The sequence below is a fragment of the Perognathus longimembris genome, chromosome 6 (assembly GCF_023159225.1).
Source record: "Perognathus longimembris pacificus isolate PPM17 chromosome 6, ASM2315922v1, whole genome shotgun sequence".
In the NCBI taxonomy this organism is placed as follows: domain Eukaryota; kingdom Metazoa; phylum Chordata; class Mammalia; order Rodentia; family Heteromyidae; genus Perognathus; species Perognathus longimembris.
In genome coordinates, this window is record NC_063166.1 from 67,509,010 (window position 1) to 67,527,366 (window position 18,357).

The 18,357-nt window shown below is 46.1% G+C and overlaps 1 protein-coding gene across 1 annotated transcript; it reads right to left on the reverse strand.

Annotated features, from left to right (window-relative positions):
* Nucleotides 1-383: 383 nt before the first annotated feature.
* On the reverse strand, nucleotides 384-18,357 carry Commd7 (COMM domain containing 7). The gene is made up of 10 exons (XM_048349006.1): nucleotides 18,212-18,357; nucleotides 11,350-11,403; nucleotides 11,146-11,248; nucleotides 3,445-3,501; nucleotides 3,325-3,362; nucleotides 2,629-2,719; nucleotides 2,396-2,445; nucleotides 1,438-1,486; nucleotides 593-695; nucleotides 384-537 (listed from the first exon to the last, which is right to left on the reverse strand). The coding sequence occupies exons 1-9, from the start codon at nucleotides 18,293-18,295 to the stop codon at nucleotides 619-621; spliced, it is 603 nt and encodes a 200-aa protein (XP_048204963.1). The 5' UTR covers nucleotides 18,296-18,357; the 3' UTR covers nucleotides 384-537; nucleotides 593-618.

Below are 18,357 nucleotides of genomic sequence, written 5' to 3' on the forward strand. Positions count from 1 at the left end.
TGTGTGTGTGTGTGTTTTCCTTTGAGACAGGGTTTCATTGTGTACCCCAGGATGGCTTCAAACTCACTGTCCTGCTTCAGAGGACACTTTACTCCACAGAAAAAGACAGCTGAATCAGACCTTTCTTTACAACTTCTTTTTTTAAAATTCAACATCTAACCCGACAGAGGTGGTCACCTGAAGCCCAAATGAGCTAAAGCAACTGAACATTCTCAAAATGTCTGCCTTCTTACCATGCAACAGGATGAAGCCAGGAATGGGGGATGTAGGAACGGGTAGGAATAGACAGGAGTTCTTTGCTCCCCACCCCCTCACCTGCCCTCAGCCATAAACCAACTCTTGCTTTTGGAGGGAGGAGGGCAACTGGTGTGTTGTGATCTGGACCTGGGCTCCATTGTTTATTCTGGAGAGGGGTCAGGGAGGCAACAGCCTGTCTGGAGAGATAGCAGTAGTGGTTCCTGAACCTCAGTTTCCAGGGGATTGTGCTGGGCTAGCACTTAATCCTGTTGTTTTCCAGGTAGGTTTGCACCTGGGCTCCCCACATGGTGCGCACAGCCTGAGGGAGGCGCCCTACAGAGCCGGCACAGGGGAAAGAGCCCGGGACCATCCAGGCCCCAGTCAGCTGAAACACTCCATGCTGGCTCTCACCCGCTCCATCTCATGCAGGAAGCTGTAGAACTGAGGCAAGGTTAGTTCTGCGGAGAGAAGAGTTCAGCTGCAGTGAGTGTTCCCAACTATTCAGAATCTCCCGAAAAAAATTCATTTCCACCCAGACATATTCTTCTTTCTTAGTGCTGGGGCCAGAACCCCAGCCCAGGAGGGCCTTGTGCATGCTAGGCAAACATTCGACTCCCCAGCCCAGCCAAGCAGCTCAGGTGTTCTCAATAAAGAACACAGAGGCTCTCTAGAAAAGAGAGAGAGGACTTACAAAACCAATTGGTGTAAACCAACCATACAAATCATGGTAGGGGGGAGGGCAGCTGGGAGGGGGGAGACGGGTGAAAGATGAGGGAGGAGGTGACAAGTTGGATAAGAAATGTACTCGCCTTACATATGAAATTGTAACCCTTCTGTACTTCACTTTGACAATAAAGGGGGAAAAAAGAGAGGGAGGGAAGACTAAGGTGACCAGTTCCACAGGAGTTTCTGGCCTCCAGGGGCTTGGATTCTAGCCATTCCCCCACCATGCTGTGCTTCAGAAAAGCGGTTCTACCATGAGATCTCTACCCTGGGGACAGCTTAATGATACTCCTGACCCCAGCACCTGGCCATGAACTAGTAACAAGGGCTTGGAATGCAAATTCTACCCCTGGAGCTGTGTCTCCATCATGTCCTGACCCATCTTTTAGGAGTGGACTGGCTATTCCACAGCATGGTGATGATCTCCTCTCTGGAAGGCAGGTTTGGGGCCGCTGAGGAGAGCACAGGGTGACTCACCTATAGACACATTTTCAGTTTGGTTCCCTTTCTTGACCACCAATTTTAGCTAGTTACAGAAAAGAAAGAAAACTTTTAAATGAAAACAACCAGGCAGAGAACACCCTCCATCCTCCCTCATGTAATCGGCTGAATCCTCCCACTGCCTGGCACAAGCTAAACACAACCCTACCCTTGGCTATACCCCAGCCACAGTCAATGGGTACCAGCTTGAGAGTCGCACAGAAGCAAGCTGCATCAGCCACCACTAGAAATTCTATCCCTTTTTCTTTTTGGTGCCAGTACTGGGGTTTGAACTCAGGGCCTGGGCAATGTCCCTGAACTTTTTCATTCAAGGCTGGTGTTCCTCCACTTAAGCCGTACTTTTTTTTTTTTGCCAGTCCTGGGCCTTGAACTCAGGGCCTGAGCACTGTCTCCAGCTTCCTTTTGCTTAAGGCTAGCACTCTGCCACTGGAGCCACAGTGCCACTTCTGGCCATTTTCTGCATATGTGGTGCTGGGGAATTGAACCCAGGGCTTCATGTATACGAGGCAAGCACTCTTGCCACTAGGCCATATTCCTAGCCCCAAGTCATACTTTCTCTAATGACTTTTTGCTGGCTAATTGGAGGTAAGCGTCTCATGGACTTTCCTGTGGCTTTGAACCTGTCTTCACACCTCAGCCTCCTGAATAGCTAGGGTTACAGATGTGAGCCACCAGCACACGAGAATGATTTACTTTTGAGATAGGATGTTGCTATGTGACATGGGCTGGTCTCAAGCTCTCAATTCTCATACTAGGATTACACGAGTGCCTCACCATGCCTGGTTCTTACAATTTTGCGGGGCAGTAATGGCATTTTGAACTGAGGGTTTCTTGCTGGCTAGGTAAGCACTGTACTGTTTGAACCCCATCTCCAATCCAGACCAATTTCAAACAAGTAAAAATCTCCCCATTTTTGCAGAAAAGATAGACTTACTTGTAAAAAAATACTTCCTACTTTCTCCAATTCACTACTCCCTGATGTTACTGTAACAAAAGAGACATAGCAAGTCAGCAAGTGGCTGATGACTTCCCCCAAAGACCCTAATTTTTCAGGCTGTCCATAGGCAGCCTGTTTGAGAAGAAGGAGGTATCCTCCCACCCAGGCTCTCCAAAAGACCCTGCCACCCCCAGGTCAGCCCCACACAAGGGCTGGCTCTAATGAGTTACCTCCAAACCTCCATTCCATATCGATAAGCTGGTTAATCATCAGGGTCTGGCCGATGGCCCTTTGTGCCAGGGTCGGTGCACTGAGCTTCCACTGGAACACAAGTAAGGAGGTAAAGTCATCCTGAGGGACCGGATGTCCCCCTCTCTTCATTCTGCCCCACACACAGCCATGGTGATTGTTGATACATAGAGTGGGAAGAGCAGAACCAAGGGTTGGGCCCCATGTGCACAGATCCAGGGGCTGAAGAAATCCAATGTTTTCTCTGCATTGTGTGTGTGTGTGCGTGCGCGTGCGTGCACCCGCTGATCCTGGGGTTTGAACTCTGGGCCTAAGCACTGTGTAAGCTTTTGTGCTTAAGGCTAGTGCTCTACCATTTGAACCACAGCTCTACTTCTGGCTTTTTGTGCTTAATTGGGGATAAGAGTCTCATGGGCTTTCCTGCCTCAGCATTATTCTGCATTCTGAGATCTCATTCATGTTGGAATACACACTGCATGACATTTCTATTCAGTCAGTTCAGAGGGGGGGAAATGAGAGCTGTATTAAAAGCAAGCCTGGTAAAAGCAGCATGTGGGTTGTTTTTGTGAAACCAAAGGAATGGGGTGATGAGGCTTTTGTCTTGCTCAGCATTTCCACATTTTTCTTGCCATGAAATACAAGTCAATGATCTTAACCTTGATTAAGAGGAATTATACCTTTTCAGCAAAGTAAGTGGCTTTCTCCTCACTAAGACCTGGAAGAGAACAGTAGGAATTGTTAACAGCATTGAAAGCCCAGAGGCCTGCTCCCTGGGCAGCCTTGGGGAAATGACTTACCCAGAGTTGTGAGATCTGCCTGAACCTGCTCTGCAGTGAGGCTCTTCTTCAAGGCACCTGGGAGGTGGAGGGAAATCATGGAAAAGGCCAGTCAAACTTGGGAATCAGGCAAGACAATGTTGGCTGCAGGCTTAATTCCTTCCCTCCCCCGCCAATCCCCAAGGAGGGTACACAGACTAGAGACCACAGAAAGCATGTGGGATGATAACTGGGAAGAGGAATAAATGAGTGTGGCTACAGATTCCTGAGGCAGAGGGTAAGGGTGTGGAGGGACAGGGGTGGGGGGGTGGGGGAACTTGATGGCAGCCTGGTGAAGCTCTTGTGTGAGATCACTAAAATTTTCATTGTAATTCAATAAATACTGGCCGTAGTGGCTTGTGCCTATAGTTCCAGCTACTTGGATGGCATTAGGAGGAACACTTGATTATAGGAGTTAGAGACCGTGCTCAAAATAAAGAAAATGAAATTTCCATACCAAATGTCTATCTTTCACCTTGTACTAGTATCAATTCAAAGTGGATCAAAGGCCTCAATGTAAGACCTGAAATCTTGAAACTAGTAATAGGAAGGTAGGAAAAGCACTAGAACTAATTGGACTATGTAGAAACTTCCTGAATAAAATTCCAGGGGCTCCATGTGTAGGAGAGAGAATTGATAAATGGGACTGCATCAAACTAGAAAGCTTCTGAAGAGCTTCTACTGGATTAGAGATTTTTGCTAGCCTGACAAGGGTCTAATGATCAAAATATACAAGGAGGTCTAAAAAAATTAGCTGCCCAGTAACCTAATTAACCACTGAGCAAAGGAGCTAAATAGACATTTCTCAGAAGAACCAATGGCCAATAAATAGATAAAGAAATGCTCAACATCCCTGGCCATGAAGTAAATGCAAGTTGAAACAACACAGAGTTTCCATCTCACTCCAGTCAAGAATCATCGCCATCAAGAAAACAAACAATAGCTAGGTGCTGGTGGCTTAGCCTGTAATCCTAGCTACCCTGGAGGCTCTGCGCCCAGTATCAGTACACACACGCACACACACACACACACACACACACACACACACACTACAAACATCAAAGGCTGGTGGAAGAGAAGGAACCCTAATATACTGGTGGGAAGGTAAAGTAGTGCAACCACTATAGACATCAGTATGGAGATTCCTTAAAAAAAAAACAACAACAAAAAAAACGGCCCATGCTACAATCCAGTGACAAGATCTTTCATCGTTTACCTCAAAGATTACAACTCAGGATACAGTAAAGATACTTGCACATCCATGTTTACTGCAGCGACATTCTCAAGAGCCAAGTTATATAAATGGCCAAGATACTTTACACTGATAAATGCATCAAGAAAATATGATCTGGGGCTGGGAATATGGCCTAGTGGCAAGAGTGCTTGCCTCGTATACATGAAGCCCTGGGTTTGATTCCCTAGCACCACATATATAGAAAATGGCCAGAAGTGGCACTGTGGTTCAAGTGGCAGAGTGCTAGCCTTGAACAAAAAAGAAGCCAGTGACAGTGCTCAGGCCCTGACTCTAAGCCCCAGGACTGGAAAAAAAAAAAAAAAAAAGAGAAGAAAATGTGATCTGTTCATCCACTTACAATGGAATTTTATTCACTTATCAGGAAGAATTATGTCATTTGGAAGGGAATGGATGGATATGGAAAAAATTATATTGTGTGAAGTGAGTCAGGCTCAGAGATGAAAGACGCATGTTTTCATTCTCATGTGAAAGTTAAACCTATAGGCTGGGCACCAGTAGCTCATGCCTGTAATCCTAGCTACACAGGCAGCTGGGCAGTGTCTGAGACTCTTATCTCCAATTAAACACCAAAAAGCAAAAGTGGATCAATGGCTCAAGTGGTAGAGCTCTAGCCTTGAGCAAAAGAGCTCAGGGACAGTGCCCAGACCCTGAGTTCATAGCCACAGGACCAGCACAAAAAATAAAAAGAAAGAAAGCATGGCATACACAGAGTGGATATCTGTCACAACATGAACAAATGAAAATCAGGAAGCTGAAACATGTCTTGTTCAACGAGTCAGGGCTAAGGGAAAGGGGACAGAGGGAGAGAAGAAAGGTGGGTGAATATAGGCACAATACTCAATGTATATCTGTGAAAATAAAACAAGGTAACAACTAGAGAGGTTGGGATGAGATAGATGGGAGGGGAGTAGTCAGGGAAGGAGGGACATTGATCAAGATGGACTGTACTCATAAATAGACATGTTAAATTGAAACTTCTAGCCAGGTGCTGGTGGCTCATGCCTGTAATCTTAGCTACTCAGGAGGCTGAGATTTGAGGATTGTGGTTTGAAGCCAGCTGGGCAGGATTTGGGGACTGGAAGGGTTGTTATGGCTCAAGTGTTAGAGCGCTAGCCTTGAGCCTAAAGAAGCTCAGCGACAGTGCTCAGGCCCTGAGTTCAAGCCCCAGAACTGGCAAAAAAAAAAAAAAAAAAAGAAAAGAAAAGAAAGAAAGCTCCATTGGAGGTCACTGTCTTAGGAAATCAGTGTCCATGCAGTAGCCAAGATGGGTTAAATGGGCTGGCCACCACAGCTCACAGTCACTTCCAGAAGGGCTGTCCTAGGGTCCCCTCAGAAGCCTGCGACACTCCCCGCCAGCCTGCCTGTTCCGCTTTTATGCTTCAGTTCCTGAAAGGGGGGGGGGGGGAGTGTAGCCAGCATCCTGGACTTCTCAACATTTAACTTCAGGCTGCAGCCAAAATCATACTTTGGCAACCACTTAAAGATGTCTCATTATTATTATTAGATAGTTGTACAAAGAGGTTATAATTACATAATTCAGGTCATAAGAACAATGTATCTTGGTCAATGTCACCCCTTCCTTCATTCTACTCCATTTCTCCCCTCTCATGCTTGCCCTCAAGTTACGTAGTTCAACTTTTACATATAATTCACATTGAATACAATGATTGCATTTACTTGCCCTTCTTCCTTCTATTCCTGTGCAGCTCCACTGCCCTCTCTCCAAAACCATTTCCACTGCTTCATCTCCAGAAGATGCTTAATTAAAGGATAAGAAGCTCCCCACTGCTATCAAGGGAGTGTCCAGAACATGCACTGGAAGCTCCCATCCCCACCCCCATCTTCACTCCAGGAAAACAAACCTAGAGGTTGTGGTGCTCCAGAAACCAGCCCTTTGAACAAAGAGAGGAAATGTTTTATCTCCAAAATCAGATGGAGCAAGGAAGCCACAGTGTAATTAAAAAAAAAAAATACCGACCCCAGGAAACCTCCTCCATGAAGGCTCAGGAGAGAGGGCTGTCTGCTAGAATATCCAGTTAACTCCTACCTACCAAGCACAGTTAGTTCCTTAGTTAATACCAGCTCAAGCAGCTCTGGTGGCTTGCTTCTATAGTCCACCTACTCAGGAGGCTGAGGTCTGAGGATCACCGTTGGAAGCCAGCTTGGGCAGAAAAGTCCCTGTGAGACTTATCTCCAATTAACCAGGCGAAAAACCAGAAGTGGGGCTGCAGCTCAATTGGTAGACACTAGCCTTGAGCACAAAGAGGCTCAGGGACAGCGCCCAGGCCCTGAATTCAAGCCCACAACTGACCAAAACAAAAACAAAAACAAAAACAAAACCCTCACCTGTAGTTAATACCAGTTCAATACCAAGTGAGAAAGCCAGTCAGTCAGTCAGTCTCTCTGTTTTTGTTGGGCTAATAGTCGGGTCATGTCTTAAGTGCTGGGTTACAACGAGAGCCTTGGGCTTACAGGCATATTACCATATCCGCTTCCACATCCAGTATTTTGCTTGGCAATCCCAAAATATTGTGAACTGGAGATTATTATTGTGACCTTTAATTCAAGAGACTAAAAGAAGCCAGGGACAGTGCTCAGGCCCAGAGTCCAAGCCCCAGGACTGGCCAAAAAAAAAAAAAAAAATCACAAAGACTAAGCTTTTTAAAGAGGAAATTTGGCAAATGCAGGTAACAATTGCATTGTCAAGACATCTTCCAATAGATATGCACCAGAAAGCATGCTGTGGTGTTCAAGGGAGCTCTTCAGCAATGTGGGTGAGGGATAAAAAGTCACAGGGAAGCTGGGCATGTGGCCCACACTTGTAACCCTAGCTATTCAGAAGGCTGGGATCTGGAGATTGAAGTTCAAATCTAGCAGGAAAGTCCACAAGCCCCTTATCTTCAATTAGCCATCAAAAAGTCAGAAGTGGTGCTATGGCTCAAGTGGTAGAGTGCTAGCCGTTAGCAAAAAGCTCAGACCCTGTGCCCAGACCCTAAGTTCAAGCCCCAGAATTGGCAATAAATACAGAAAATAAAATAACAAACAAATAAGTAAATACCGTTTGTTGGCTAATACTCCTGGGCTTCAGGATGCAATAAAAATTTTCTATGTTCTTTTCCCAGTTAACAAACCAAAATGAAACAAAGATCTGTGATTACTACTATTCATGGCTGAGTTTTCTTTTCTATCTGGCCAGAAAGAGAACTCTCTGGGGAATGAGGAAGGGATGTTATTATCTTTTAATTAAAACAAAAAAGAAAAAAGAAGGAAAAAAAAAACCCAGTTACTCATCACCCATAGGGCCATATCCTTGCTAAGTATCAAAATAAAAGCAGATTCAAATAGTGCAGCTGTTGCTAGGCAACCTGGGGTCCTGTCCAGTAGACAACAAACATAGAGGACAATGACAGTCACAGTAGCCTAGCAGCTACCACTTCATGTTTACCATCTTACCCCATCCTCTAAGGTCTGTTTTACCAGTTTCAGAGCTGAAGGAACTGAATCTCTGAAGTAAGAACTTGGCTCGAGGTCAATGGGCTGGGCAGATAGGTGTGTAGGCTGGGAAGTGGTGAGTGCACTCATGCAAGGTCAGGCCTGTGGGAATCCTGAATCCGGATGGGAACTGGCCACAGATGCTTACAATGCAGGCGATAACCAGCACTTTGAACACTGCATATTTTCCTTTTAGATATGATAATGGCTTGTCTTTTATGATGATAACTAGGTATTGAGGAATAGAACGTGCCTCATACTTGCTTTAAAGTAACCCATGTTGGAGACCAGTGAACAGTGGGGTAGATACAGATGAAATAATTTGGCCATAGCTTGATGGTTGTTAATATAGGTGAATGTTCTACCACTAAGGTATACTACCAGCCCCAGAATTTTTTTTTTTTGGTGCCAGTCCTGAGGGCTTGAATTCAGGGCCAGGAGCCATTTGTGAGCCTCTTTTGCTCAAGGCTAGCTGTCCACCACTTGAGCCACAGTTCTACTTCCAGTTTTTGTTATTGTTTTTGTTTTTTGGAGATGAGAGTCGCACAGACTTCTCTGCCCTGGCTGGTTTCAAATCATGATCCTCGGGGGCTGGGAACATGGCCTAGTGGCAAGAGTGGTCCAAGGACCAGGACTGGCAAAAAAAAAAAAAAAAAAATCATGATCCTCAGATCTCTGCCTCCTGAGTAGATAGGATTACAAATGAAGCCATTAGCATCCAGAAAAGACTTTTATATGTGTGCTGATACCCATGCTTGCCAAGGATTTCTGTTCACAATTGGCATTCTACAACTTGAGCTATGCTTCTAGTTCTAGCTTTTTGCTGGTTAACTGGAGATAGTTTCTCACAGATTTGTCTGCCTGGGCTGGCTCTAATGGTGATCCTCAGATCTCAGCCTCCTTGGTAGCGAGGATTACAAAAGTGAGCTCCAGCACCTGGCTACACTAAGACATTTTTAAAATTATAAGATAATTAATCGTTAGAATTGAAAAACAAAGTTGTGGCAAGGGAGGACTTATCTTTTTATTTCCAATCTGTCTGGTTTGGGGTAGGTGTATAGTTGGTGGAAAAGTACTTCTTTGCAGACAAGGCCCTGGGTTGAATCCCCAGCAAACACTGGGAAAAAAAGAAAAGAAGGGGCTGGGAATGTGGCTTAGCAGTAGAGTGCTTGCCTAGCATGCACGAAGCTCTGAGTTTGATTCCTTAGCACCCCACATAAACAGAAAAAGCTGGAAGTGGCGCTGTGGCTCAAGTGGTAGAGTGCTAGCCTTGAGCAAAAGGAAGCCAGGGATAGTGCCCATGCCCTGAGTTCAAGCCCCAGGACTGGGGGAAAAATACGTTTCTATATGAGGAGGGAAGAAGGATGAAAAGGGTGACATCAATTAAGATGCACTGTATTTATAAAGTGATTTGTTGAATGGTAAATTTTTTTTTCTGCTAGGTGCTGGTGGCTCTACCTATAATCCTAGCTACTCAGTCAGGAAGCTGAGATCTGAGGAGTGTGGTTTGAAGCCAGCCCAGGCAGGTAAGTCCATGAGACTCTCTCATCTCCAATAAACTACTCAGAAAAGGCTGGAGATGGAGCTATGACTCAAGTAGCAGAGCACTAGCCTTGAGCAGAAGAAGCTCAGTGACAGCACTCAGGCTCTGAGTTCAAGATATAGGACCAGAAAAAAAAAAATCTGTATTGTGAGGAAGACAAGTGAACAGTTTGGGGACTGGATTTTTTTTTGCCAGTCCTGGGCCTTGGACTCAGGGCCTGAGCACTGTCCCTGGCTTCTTTTTGCTCAAGGCTAGCACTCTGCCACTTGAGTCACAGCGCCACTTCTGGCCATTTTCTGTATATGTGGTGCTGGGGAAATCGAACCCAGGGCTTCAAGTATACGAGGCAAGCGCTCTTGCCACTAGGCCATATCCCCAGCCCTGGGGACTGGATTTTAAGTTGTGCCATTCTGCACAGAGCACCTTAGCTAGGTTACTCAATTGTCACTAGGTATCATCTGGGGACTGGTCCCAAGACCCCCACAAAATCCCAAACCCACAGGTGCTCAGGTCCCTTATGTAATGTGACATGGCATTTGCATATGGCATCCTCCTGTGTACTTGGCATCATCTCTAGGTCACTTTCATTGTCTCACACTATAAGTAGTTGCTATACTGTGCTGTCCAGAGAATAATTAAGAGGAGATGGGCTGGGGATATGGCCTAGTGGCAAGAGTGTTTGCCTCATATACATGAGGCTCTGGGTTCAATTCCCCAGCACCACATATACAGAAAATGGCCAGAAGTGGCGCTGTGGCTCAAGTGGCAGAGTGCTAGCCTTGAGCAAAAAGAAGCCAGGGACAGTGCTCAGGCCCTGAGTCCAAGCCCCAGGACTGGCCAAAAAAAAAAAAAAAAAAGAGGAGAAAACATCCATGTTTAGTACAGATACAACAGATACAATTCTTTTTTTTTTTTCTGGTCATGGGGCTTGAACTCAGGACCTGGATGCTGTCCCTGTGAGTTCCTTCTCAAGGCTAGCCCTCTACCACTTTGGGCCACAGCTCTACTTCCAGTTTTCTGGTGGTTCATTGAAGATAAGAGTCTCATAGACTTTCCCACCCGAGTTGTCTTTGAACTCTTGATCCTCAAATCTCAGCCTCCTAGGCAGCTAGGATTACAGGCATGAGCCACCAGTGCCTGGCTTCAGATACAATTCTTTTTGAGTATTTTCAATCCTTGACTGATTGAATCCACAGATGTGGAACCTGATCATATGAAGTACCGATTGTGGCTCCTCTACATTGCTGATTTCTCTCTCTGGACAGTGAGAGCTTTCCACGTATTGCTCATTGCTGACTCCTCAGCTCACTGCCCAGAGCACGCTTCTTGATCAGTGGCTGACTACAGAAAGTTTCAGTGAAGTCTCAGGCCATTGTGTCTGGAGGATACTCACCATTTGGCACCAGGAGGAGACTCTTCACGAGGCTTTTGAGGGGCCCAAGACTGATCTGATTGGTTGTGGCAAATTCAGAGAGCCGAGCCAGAAACTGTTCCACCTGCAGGGAGGGAAGAGCACAAACTAGGCCTTCTTCACACTCAGAGCTTCTCAGGGCTGGGGTCCCCAAGCTCAGAAATTCCTTATCACAAACTGCCTTACCTCTTTGGGCTCAGTGAGGAAGTGGAAAAGCACGTCGGTCAGGTCTGAGAACTGCTGTAAGAGAAACACAAAGAACATGTCAGTATAATATGTACTCCCTGTCAGTGCACCATGGACCACTCACCTACAAACCCTTGGGAGAGAAGTTTCAGAAGGTGCCATCGCCTAGCTGGCTACCTGGATAACCCTGAAGTTAAATATTCCAGATACCTACCACAGACTAAGGTCAACACAGTTTCATCACTATGTTGTCCAAAAAGCATGGACATTTTAGAGAGAGACGAGAGATGGTACGTGTACAGATAAACACATATAGCTAGGGTCCAAAAAAAAAACAACCAAACACAAAATGGTTCAAAAAGGAGAAATCACAATACTAAGAACAATTCCTGCAGGGCACTGGTGGTTCATGCCTGTAATCTTAGTTATTCAGGAGGCTGAGAACTGAGGATCATGGTTCAAAGGCAGCCCAGGCACAGGAAAGTCTATGACACTCTTAAACAAATCTTCAATTAACTTCCACAAAAAGCCAGAAGTGGAGCTGTGGCTCAAGGGGTAGGTAGAGCACTAGCCCTGAGCAAAAAAGCTCAAGGACAGTGCCCACTGTCTCCTGGGTAGCTAGGATTAACAGGATTGACCCACCAGTGGCTGATTCAGGTATTCTTTATTTTTTATTTTGGAAACACCTACAAAAATGTCTTCAGACATATTATTAAAGTGGATTCTAGGTCAAGTACTTGCCTAACATGCTTGGGAATTCTAGGCTCCTCAGCAACTTATACACCATCTTTCTGTTTTTTTTTGTTTTTTTTTTTTTTTTTTTTTTTTGGAGTAAGACCAGGACTTGAGCTCTGTACCTATTGCTTTCATTCATTAGCTAGTACTCTATCAACTGGGACATGCCTGGAAACACACACACACACACACACACACACACACACACACACACACTCTTAAGTCAAGGTTATATACATGCTTTTAAAGTTTGGAAACAATGTTGCTAAACTATTTTGCAGAGAAATTGGAAGGATTTCCACTCCTGAGTTTATGGCAAAGAAGTGTAGGTTTCTTCCTCAACATCACCTAGAAACACTTTAACTAGTGTTAATCTGGGGTCCTCTTTCTCTAGTATTGAGGACACAGGGTATCAGCCTTGTAGATCTGCTGATTATACATAGTGAAAACAAGAAACAGCCCAGGACCTGTGGAAGTCCGTGTCTCAAAAGTGTTTTGGAGGTTTTATTTTTAAATTATTCCTTTACCCCCCCAAACAAAACAAAAACAAAAACAGTAAAACTATTAGGTCTTAGGACAACTGTATTTCCCATGCTGAAACGAATGGGGAGGCTACTTAGATCCCCAACCATTTTTCCACTTCTAAGCCTCTGCCTAGTTAAGCTTCAACTCTTAAGTCCTTTGTGAAGTCTCCCCTCACACATTCTTCTCCAGAGAGGCTTTAAACTAATCCGGTCGGTTTGGTGTTATCTACAGCTATCCCTATCTCCAATCTTAAATACCTCCTTATTCTACAAAGCCCAGACCAGATATCAAGTCTCCCCCAACAAGAATGGGATCAAAGCCAGGTGTGGCGGTTCACTTCTGCAGTACTAGCTAATACAAGTGCTAACTTGGAGAGGCCGAGGCAAAAGGATCTCCAGTTAGAATCTACTTCAAAAAAGAAAAAGAAAGCTGGGCAGTGGTGGCTCACGCCTGTAATCTTACTTATTCAAGAAGCTGAGTTCCGAGGATCACTGTTCCAAGCCCACCAGGCAGGAAAGTACATGAGATTCTTACCTCCAATTAATCACCAAAAAGCCAGAAGTGCATCTGAGGCTCAAGTGGTAGTGTGCTAGCCTTGAGCACAAAAAGCTAAGGGACAGTCTGCAGGCCCTGAGTTCAAGCCTCATGACTGACAAAAAATAACTACCATGTGATCCAGCAATTCCACTACTGGGTACATATTTGGAGGACATGAAATCAGTGTATCGGGGATATTTGCCCTCCCATGCTTACTACAGTAACTATTCAGAAGAAAGATGTGATCCAGGTGCCTGTGGCTCACGCCTGTAACCCTTGTTACTCAGGAGGCTGAGATCTGAGGATCACAGCTCAAAGCCAGCCCAGGCAAGAAAGTCCAAGAGACTTTTATCTCCAATTAACCACCAGAAAACTGAAAGTGGCACTGGGGCTCAAGTGATAAAGCACTAGCCTTGGGCTGCAGAGCTCAGGGACAGTGCCCAGGCCCAGAGTTCAAGCCTAACGAAGACAAAAGAAAAGATATGATATCATCCTAAGTTGTTATCAGCTGAGGAATGGATAAAGAACATTTGGTGTGTACACACAGTGGGATATTCCTTAACCATTAAAAATATATATTGTCATTTCCAACAATACAAATGAACCTGGAAGGCATTACAGTAAGTAAAATAAGGACGATAGCAGAAAGACAAATCCTATCATATGATTTCACTTATATGTAGAATCTAAAAAGTAGAAATAAAGAACAGAAATGGTCGGGGCTGGGGATATGGCCTAGTGGGAAGAGTGCCTGCCTCATATACATGAGGCCCTGGGTTTGATTCCCCAGCACCACATATACAGAAAATGGCCAGAAGTGGCGCTGTGGCTCAAGTGGCAGAGTGCTAGCCTTGAGCAAAAAGAAGCCAGGGACAGTGCTCAGGCCCTGAGTCCAAGCCCCAGGACTGGCCAAAAAAAAAAAGAACAGAAATGGTGATGAAAGACCAGTGTTTAATTCTGGCTGAACAGAAGTGATATGCAGGGAATTATCAGGTGGCACAGTGATTACATATCTTGGAAAATGCAGACACCAAGTGTTCTCACTAGAAATCTGGTGACATTGTGAAGTGATGGATCTGGTGGTCAGCTAGAGTTAACCATTCCACACTGTATAAGCACCTGGACACTTCATGCTGTGTGTCAATGTTCTGGAAGCGGAAGGAAGAAAAGAAGGAAGGAAGGAAAAGAGAGAAACCATTCAGAGGCTATAATCCTAGCTATTAAGGAGATTGAGATCTGAGGACAGAGGTTCCAGGTCCAGACAGACAAATCCATGAGATCCTATCTCCAATTAACTAGCAATCAGCTGGAACCAGCACTGAGAGAAAAAAGCTGAGCTAGTGCTGGAAGCCCTGAGTCCAAGTCCCAGGATAGACGCGCATGTGCACACCTCCCCCCACCCCTTTCAAAAAGTCTTGCCTAACATGAACAAAGCAAACACTTAAGAATGTCCCCAGCACTTCAAGAACACCAAGGAGGAAAGAAAGAGACAACAACAAAAAAAAAAAAAAAAAAAAGAAACGGGGGTGGGGGGTGAGAGAAAAAGAAAGCAATCTACCCAGATTCTCAACTTCTGAGGCCCCTGCTTGCAAGTTTGCCTGGGGTCACCTAGAACTTCACTCAGCCTCAGCAGAGAAAGTTCCCAGCATAGCTTTGTCTTGTCACACCTTAAATATTGTACTGCATGGTAGGAATTTATTGAATAAATCGGTTCAAATAGTTGTCTCTCCCAGGAATGCTCACTGTCTAAGACTCTCCTGCATAGCAAGATCTTAACTATTTGCATCAGGGAACCAGGTGGATAGTCCAGGTCAATCTAGATCATAGATCAGAGCATGGAATCCGTAATGGAGATAGCATTTTTCATTTATCTAGTTGATAAATACAAAAGTTTGAGGAAGACACCAGGGCTGAGGGCTGTACAAGGACACATATAGATTGCACAATGGTGACCCTGACCCCAGGAAGCTCTGGGCAACCTGCCTAGAGGGCAATTTATAATATACATCTAATTTTTTTTTCAGGGTAGATGCTGGTTTATTTCATAAGTAGGGAGTAAAGATGGAACAGGTTTTAGGAAAAAAGGTGAATTTAATTTTGATAAGTTGAATTATTGATTCCCATTATACATCTAATTTTTAAACAATCACTGCTCTTGACCTAGCTATTCTACTTCAAGAAATGTATCCTTCACTTAAGTGCCAGACACACTTAGACAAAGCTGTTCTTTGAAAGCACTTTTCATTAAAACTACAAAGCTGCCAGGTGCTGGTGGCTCACATAATCCTAGCTACTCAGGAGGCTGAGATCTAAGGATTGTGGTTCAAAGCCAGCCTGGTCAGGAAAGTCTGTGAAGATCTTATTTCCAATAAACTACTTAGAAAAGGCTGGGAGTGGTGCTGTGGCTTAAGTGGTAGAGTGTTAGCCTTGAACCAAAGAAGCTTAGGGACAACAACTCTTAGGCCCTGAGTTCAACCACAGGACTGGCACAATGAACAAACAAACAACCAAACAAAAACCACAAAAAAGGCACTAGCCTTGAGCAAAAAGAGCTCAGGGACGGTGCCCAGGTCCTGAGTTCAAGCTCCACCACCAACAAAAACAACAACAAAAATAACAAACAAACCCCGAAAGCTTCTGTGATCTCAGTATTGTTGTTCTGGTTTTTGCCAGTCCTGGGCCTTGGACTCAGGGCCTGACCACTGTCCCTGGCTTCTTTTTGCTCAAGGCTAGCACTCTGCCGCTTGAGCCACAGCGTCACTTCTGGCTTTTTCTTTTTCTTTCTTTTTTTTTTTTTTGTTGTTGTTGCCATTTTATTTTATTTTATTTATTTGGCCAGTCCTGGGCCTTGGACTCAGGGCCTGAGCACTGTCCCTGGCTTCTTCTTGCTCAAGGCTAGCACTCTGCCACTTGAGCCACAGTGCCACTTCTGGCCGTTTTCTGTATATGTGGTGCTGGGGAATCGAACCCAGGGCCTCATGTATACAAGGCAAGCACTCTTGCCACTAGGCCATATCCGCAGCCCCACTTCTGGCTTTTTCTATAGATGTGGTGCTGAGGAATCAAACACAGGGCTTCATGTATACCAGGCGAGCACTTTACCACTAGGCCATATTTCTGGCCCTGTAATCCCAGTATTGAGACACGAGGATCATGAGTTTGAGGCTAGTCTGGGCAACATAATCTCAAAACAAGTACAGTAAAAACAGTTTTTTTGTTTGTTTCTATAAAGATACGCAAGAAATTATTTTTGGTGCCAGTGGCTCACACCAATAATTCTAACTACTCTGGAAGCTGTGATCTGATGATTGAAAGTCAATTTAGGTAAACACTTGAAACACTTCTAATTAGCTAGTAAAAAAAAAAAAAAAAAAAGCTGGAATGACTCAAGTGATAGAATACCAGCCATGAGCAAAAAGGCCCTGAATTCAAGCTCCAATATTGGCATGAAGACAAAAGCTCTGTTTTAAATTTATTTTTATTTTTGGCCAGTCCTGGGGCTTGAACTCAGGGTCTGGTCACTGTCCCTAAGCTTCTTTTGCTCAAGACTAGCACTCTACCACTTGAGCCACAGTACCACTTCTGGCATTTACTGTTTATGCGGTACTGAGGAATAAAACCCAGGGCTTCATGCATGCTAGGCAAGCATTCTACCACTAAGCCACATTCCCAGCCCCCAATTAATTAACTTATACTTGAACTCTAGGCCTGGATGCTGTCCCTGAGCTCTTCAGCTCAAGGTTAGTGCTCTACCACTTACGCCACAGTGCCACTTCTGGTTTTCTGGTGGGTAATTGGACAGAGTCATATGGACTTTCCTGCCTAGCCTGGCTTTGAACCACAATCCTCACTCAGATTTCAACTAGGATTACAGGCATGTGCCATCAATGCCAGGCTTGTCCCTGAGCTCTGTTGCTCAAGGCTAGTGCTCTATCACTTTGAGCCACAGTTCCACTTCTGGTTTTTGAGTAGTTAATTGAAACTTTTTGTCAGGGCTGGCTTTAAACTGTGATTCTCAGATCTCAGCCTCCTGTGTAGCACCTGGCTGCTTTTTTAATTTTTTAAAATGTGGCCACTAGAAAAATACCACATTACCAATGTGGCTGGCAGTGTACTTCTACTGGACAATGCTGGCTTGGCACATGTTCCACACTTCAACACGGATACAATTACTTTATATGAGTATAGTTTGAAGAGGGCGGGGTGTGGGAAATGGTAGCTCACAAAGAAATCCTAGTTACTCAGAAGGCTGTGGTTTCAGCATCATGGTTCAAAGCCAGTCCATGAGACTCTTACCCCCAACCAACTAGGAAAAAGCTAGAAGTGGAAGTATGGCTCAAGTGATAGAGTGAAAGTCTTGAGGGGGGAAAAAAAAAAAAAAAGGCTAAGCAAGGAGTCCCTGACTTCAAGCTCAGGTCCCCCAGTATTGGCAAGACCTAAATGTGGAGGTGTTGTGGGTACATGGAGTGGGGGGGGGGGGGGGGAGGGTAGTAAGCGACAGGTCCGGCCTTTTGGAGAGTTCAGGACCCATTAGAGGAACTGGCCAGATGTTTACAGTGGCAGTGAGCATCACAGTGAGCCCAGCAAGGGGAAGGCGGCATCGAAGGCAGCAGGGAGCCGGGAACCCCCAAGGCAGCAAGCCTCAGCGGGCACCAGCAGTCTGTACCGGAGATACAGCCCTCCCCCACGGGAGGGGGTGGTGGCCGCCAGCCGGGTCCTCCGAAGCCGCCGGCCCCGCCTCGGAGCCCACGCAGGCCTGGCCACGACGGCCATCCCCGGGGTTCCCCCGGGTGACCCGCCCCGGACAGGCTGCCCTTCGTCCCCTCCCCTCCCCCAAGCGCCCTCAGCCTCCACTCGGGGGTCTCCAGGCGCCCCGCCGCCTCCCACCCCCACGAGGCCACCAGTCCCAGCGCTGGGAAAACCGTCGGGCTCCATCTACCCCAGGGGCCTCCCGAAGCCCAGCTTACACCCCAGGTGCACCTCTGGCCGCCTTGGGTCTGCCGACCCCGCCCCGTCCAAGCGCGGGGACCCCCCCCCCGGCCCCGCCCCGCCCGGCGGGTCCCACCTGCGCGCCCAGCTGGTTCAACTGCAGCATGTCGCCGCCCACGGCCTCGGGCACCGGGTCCTGCGTGCAGTGCAGACGGCCCATGGCGCCCGGCTCGTCCGGCCGCCCCGCAGGCCCCCGCCGCCGCCCCGCAGGCCGCCGCGCTC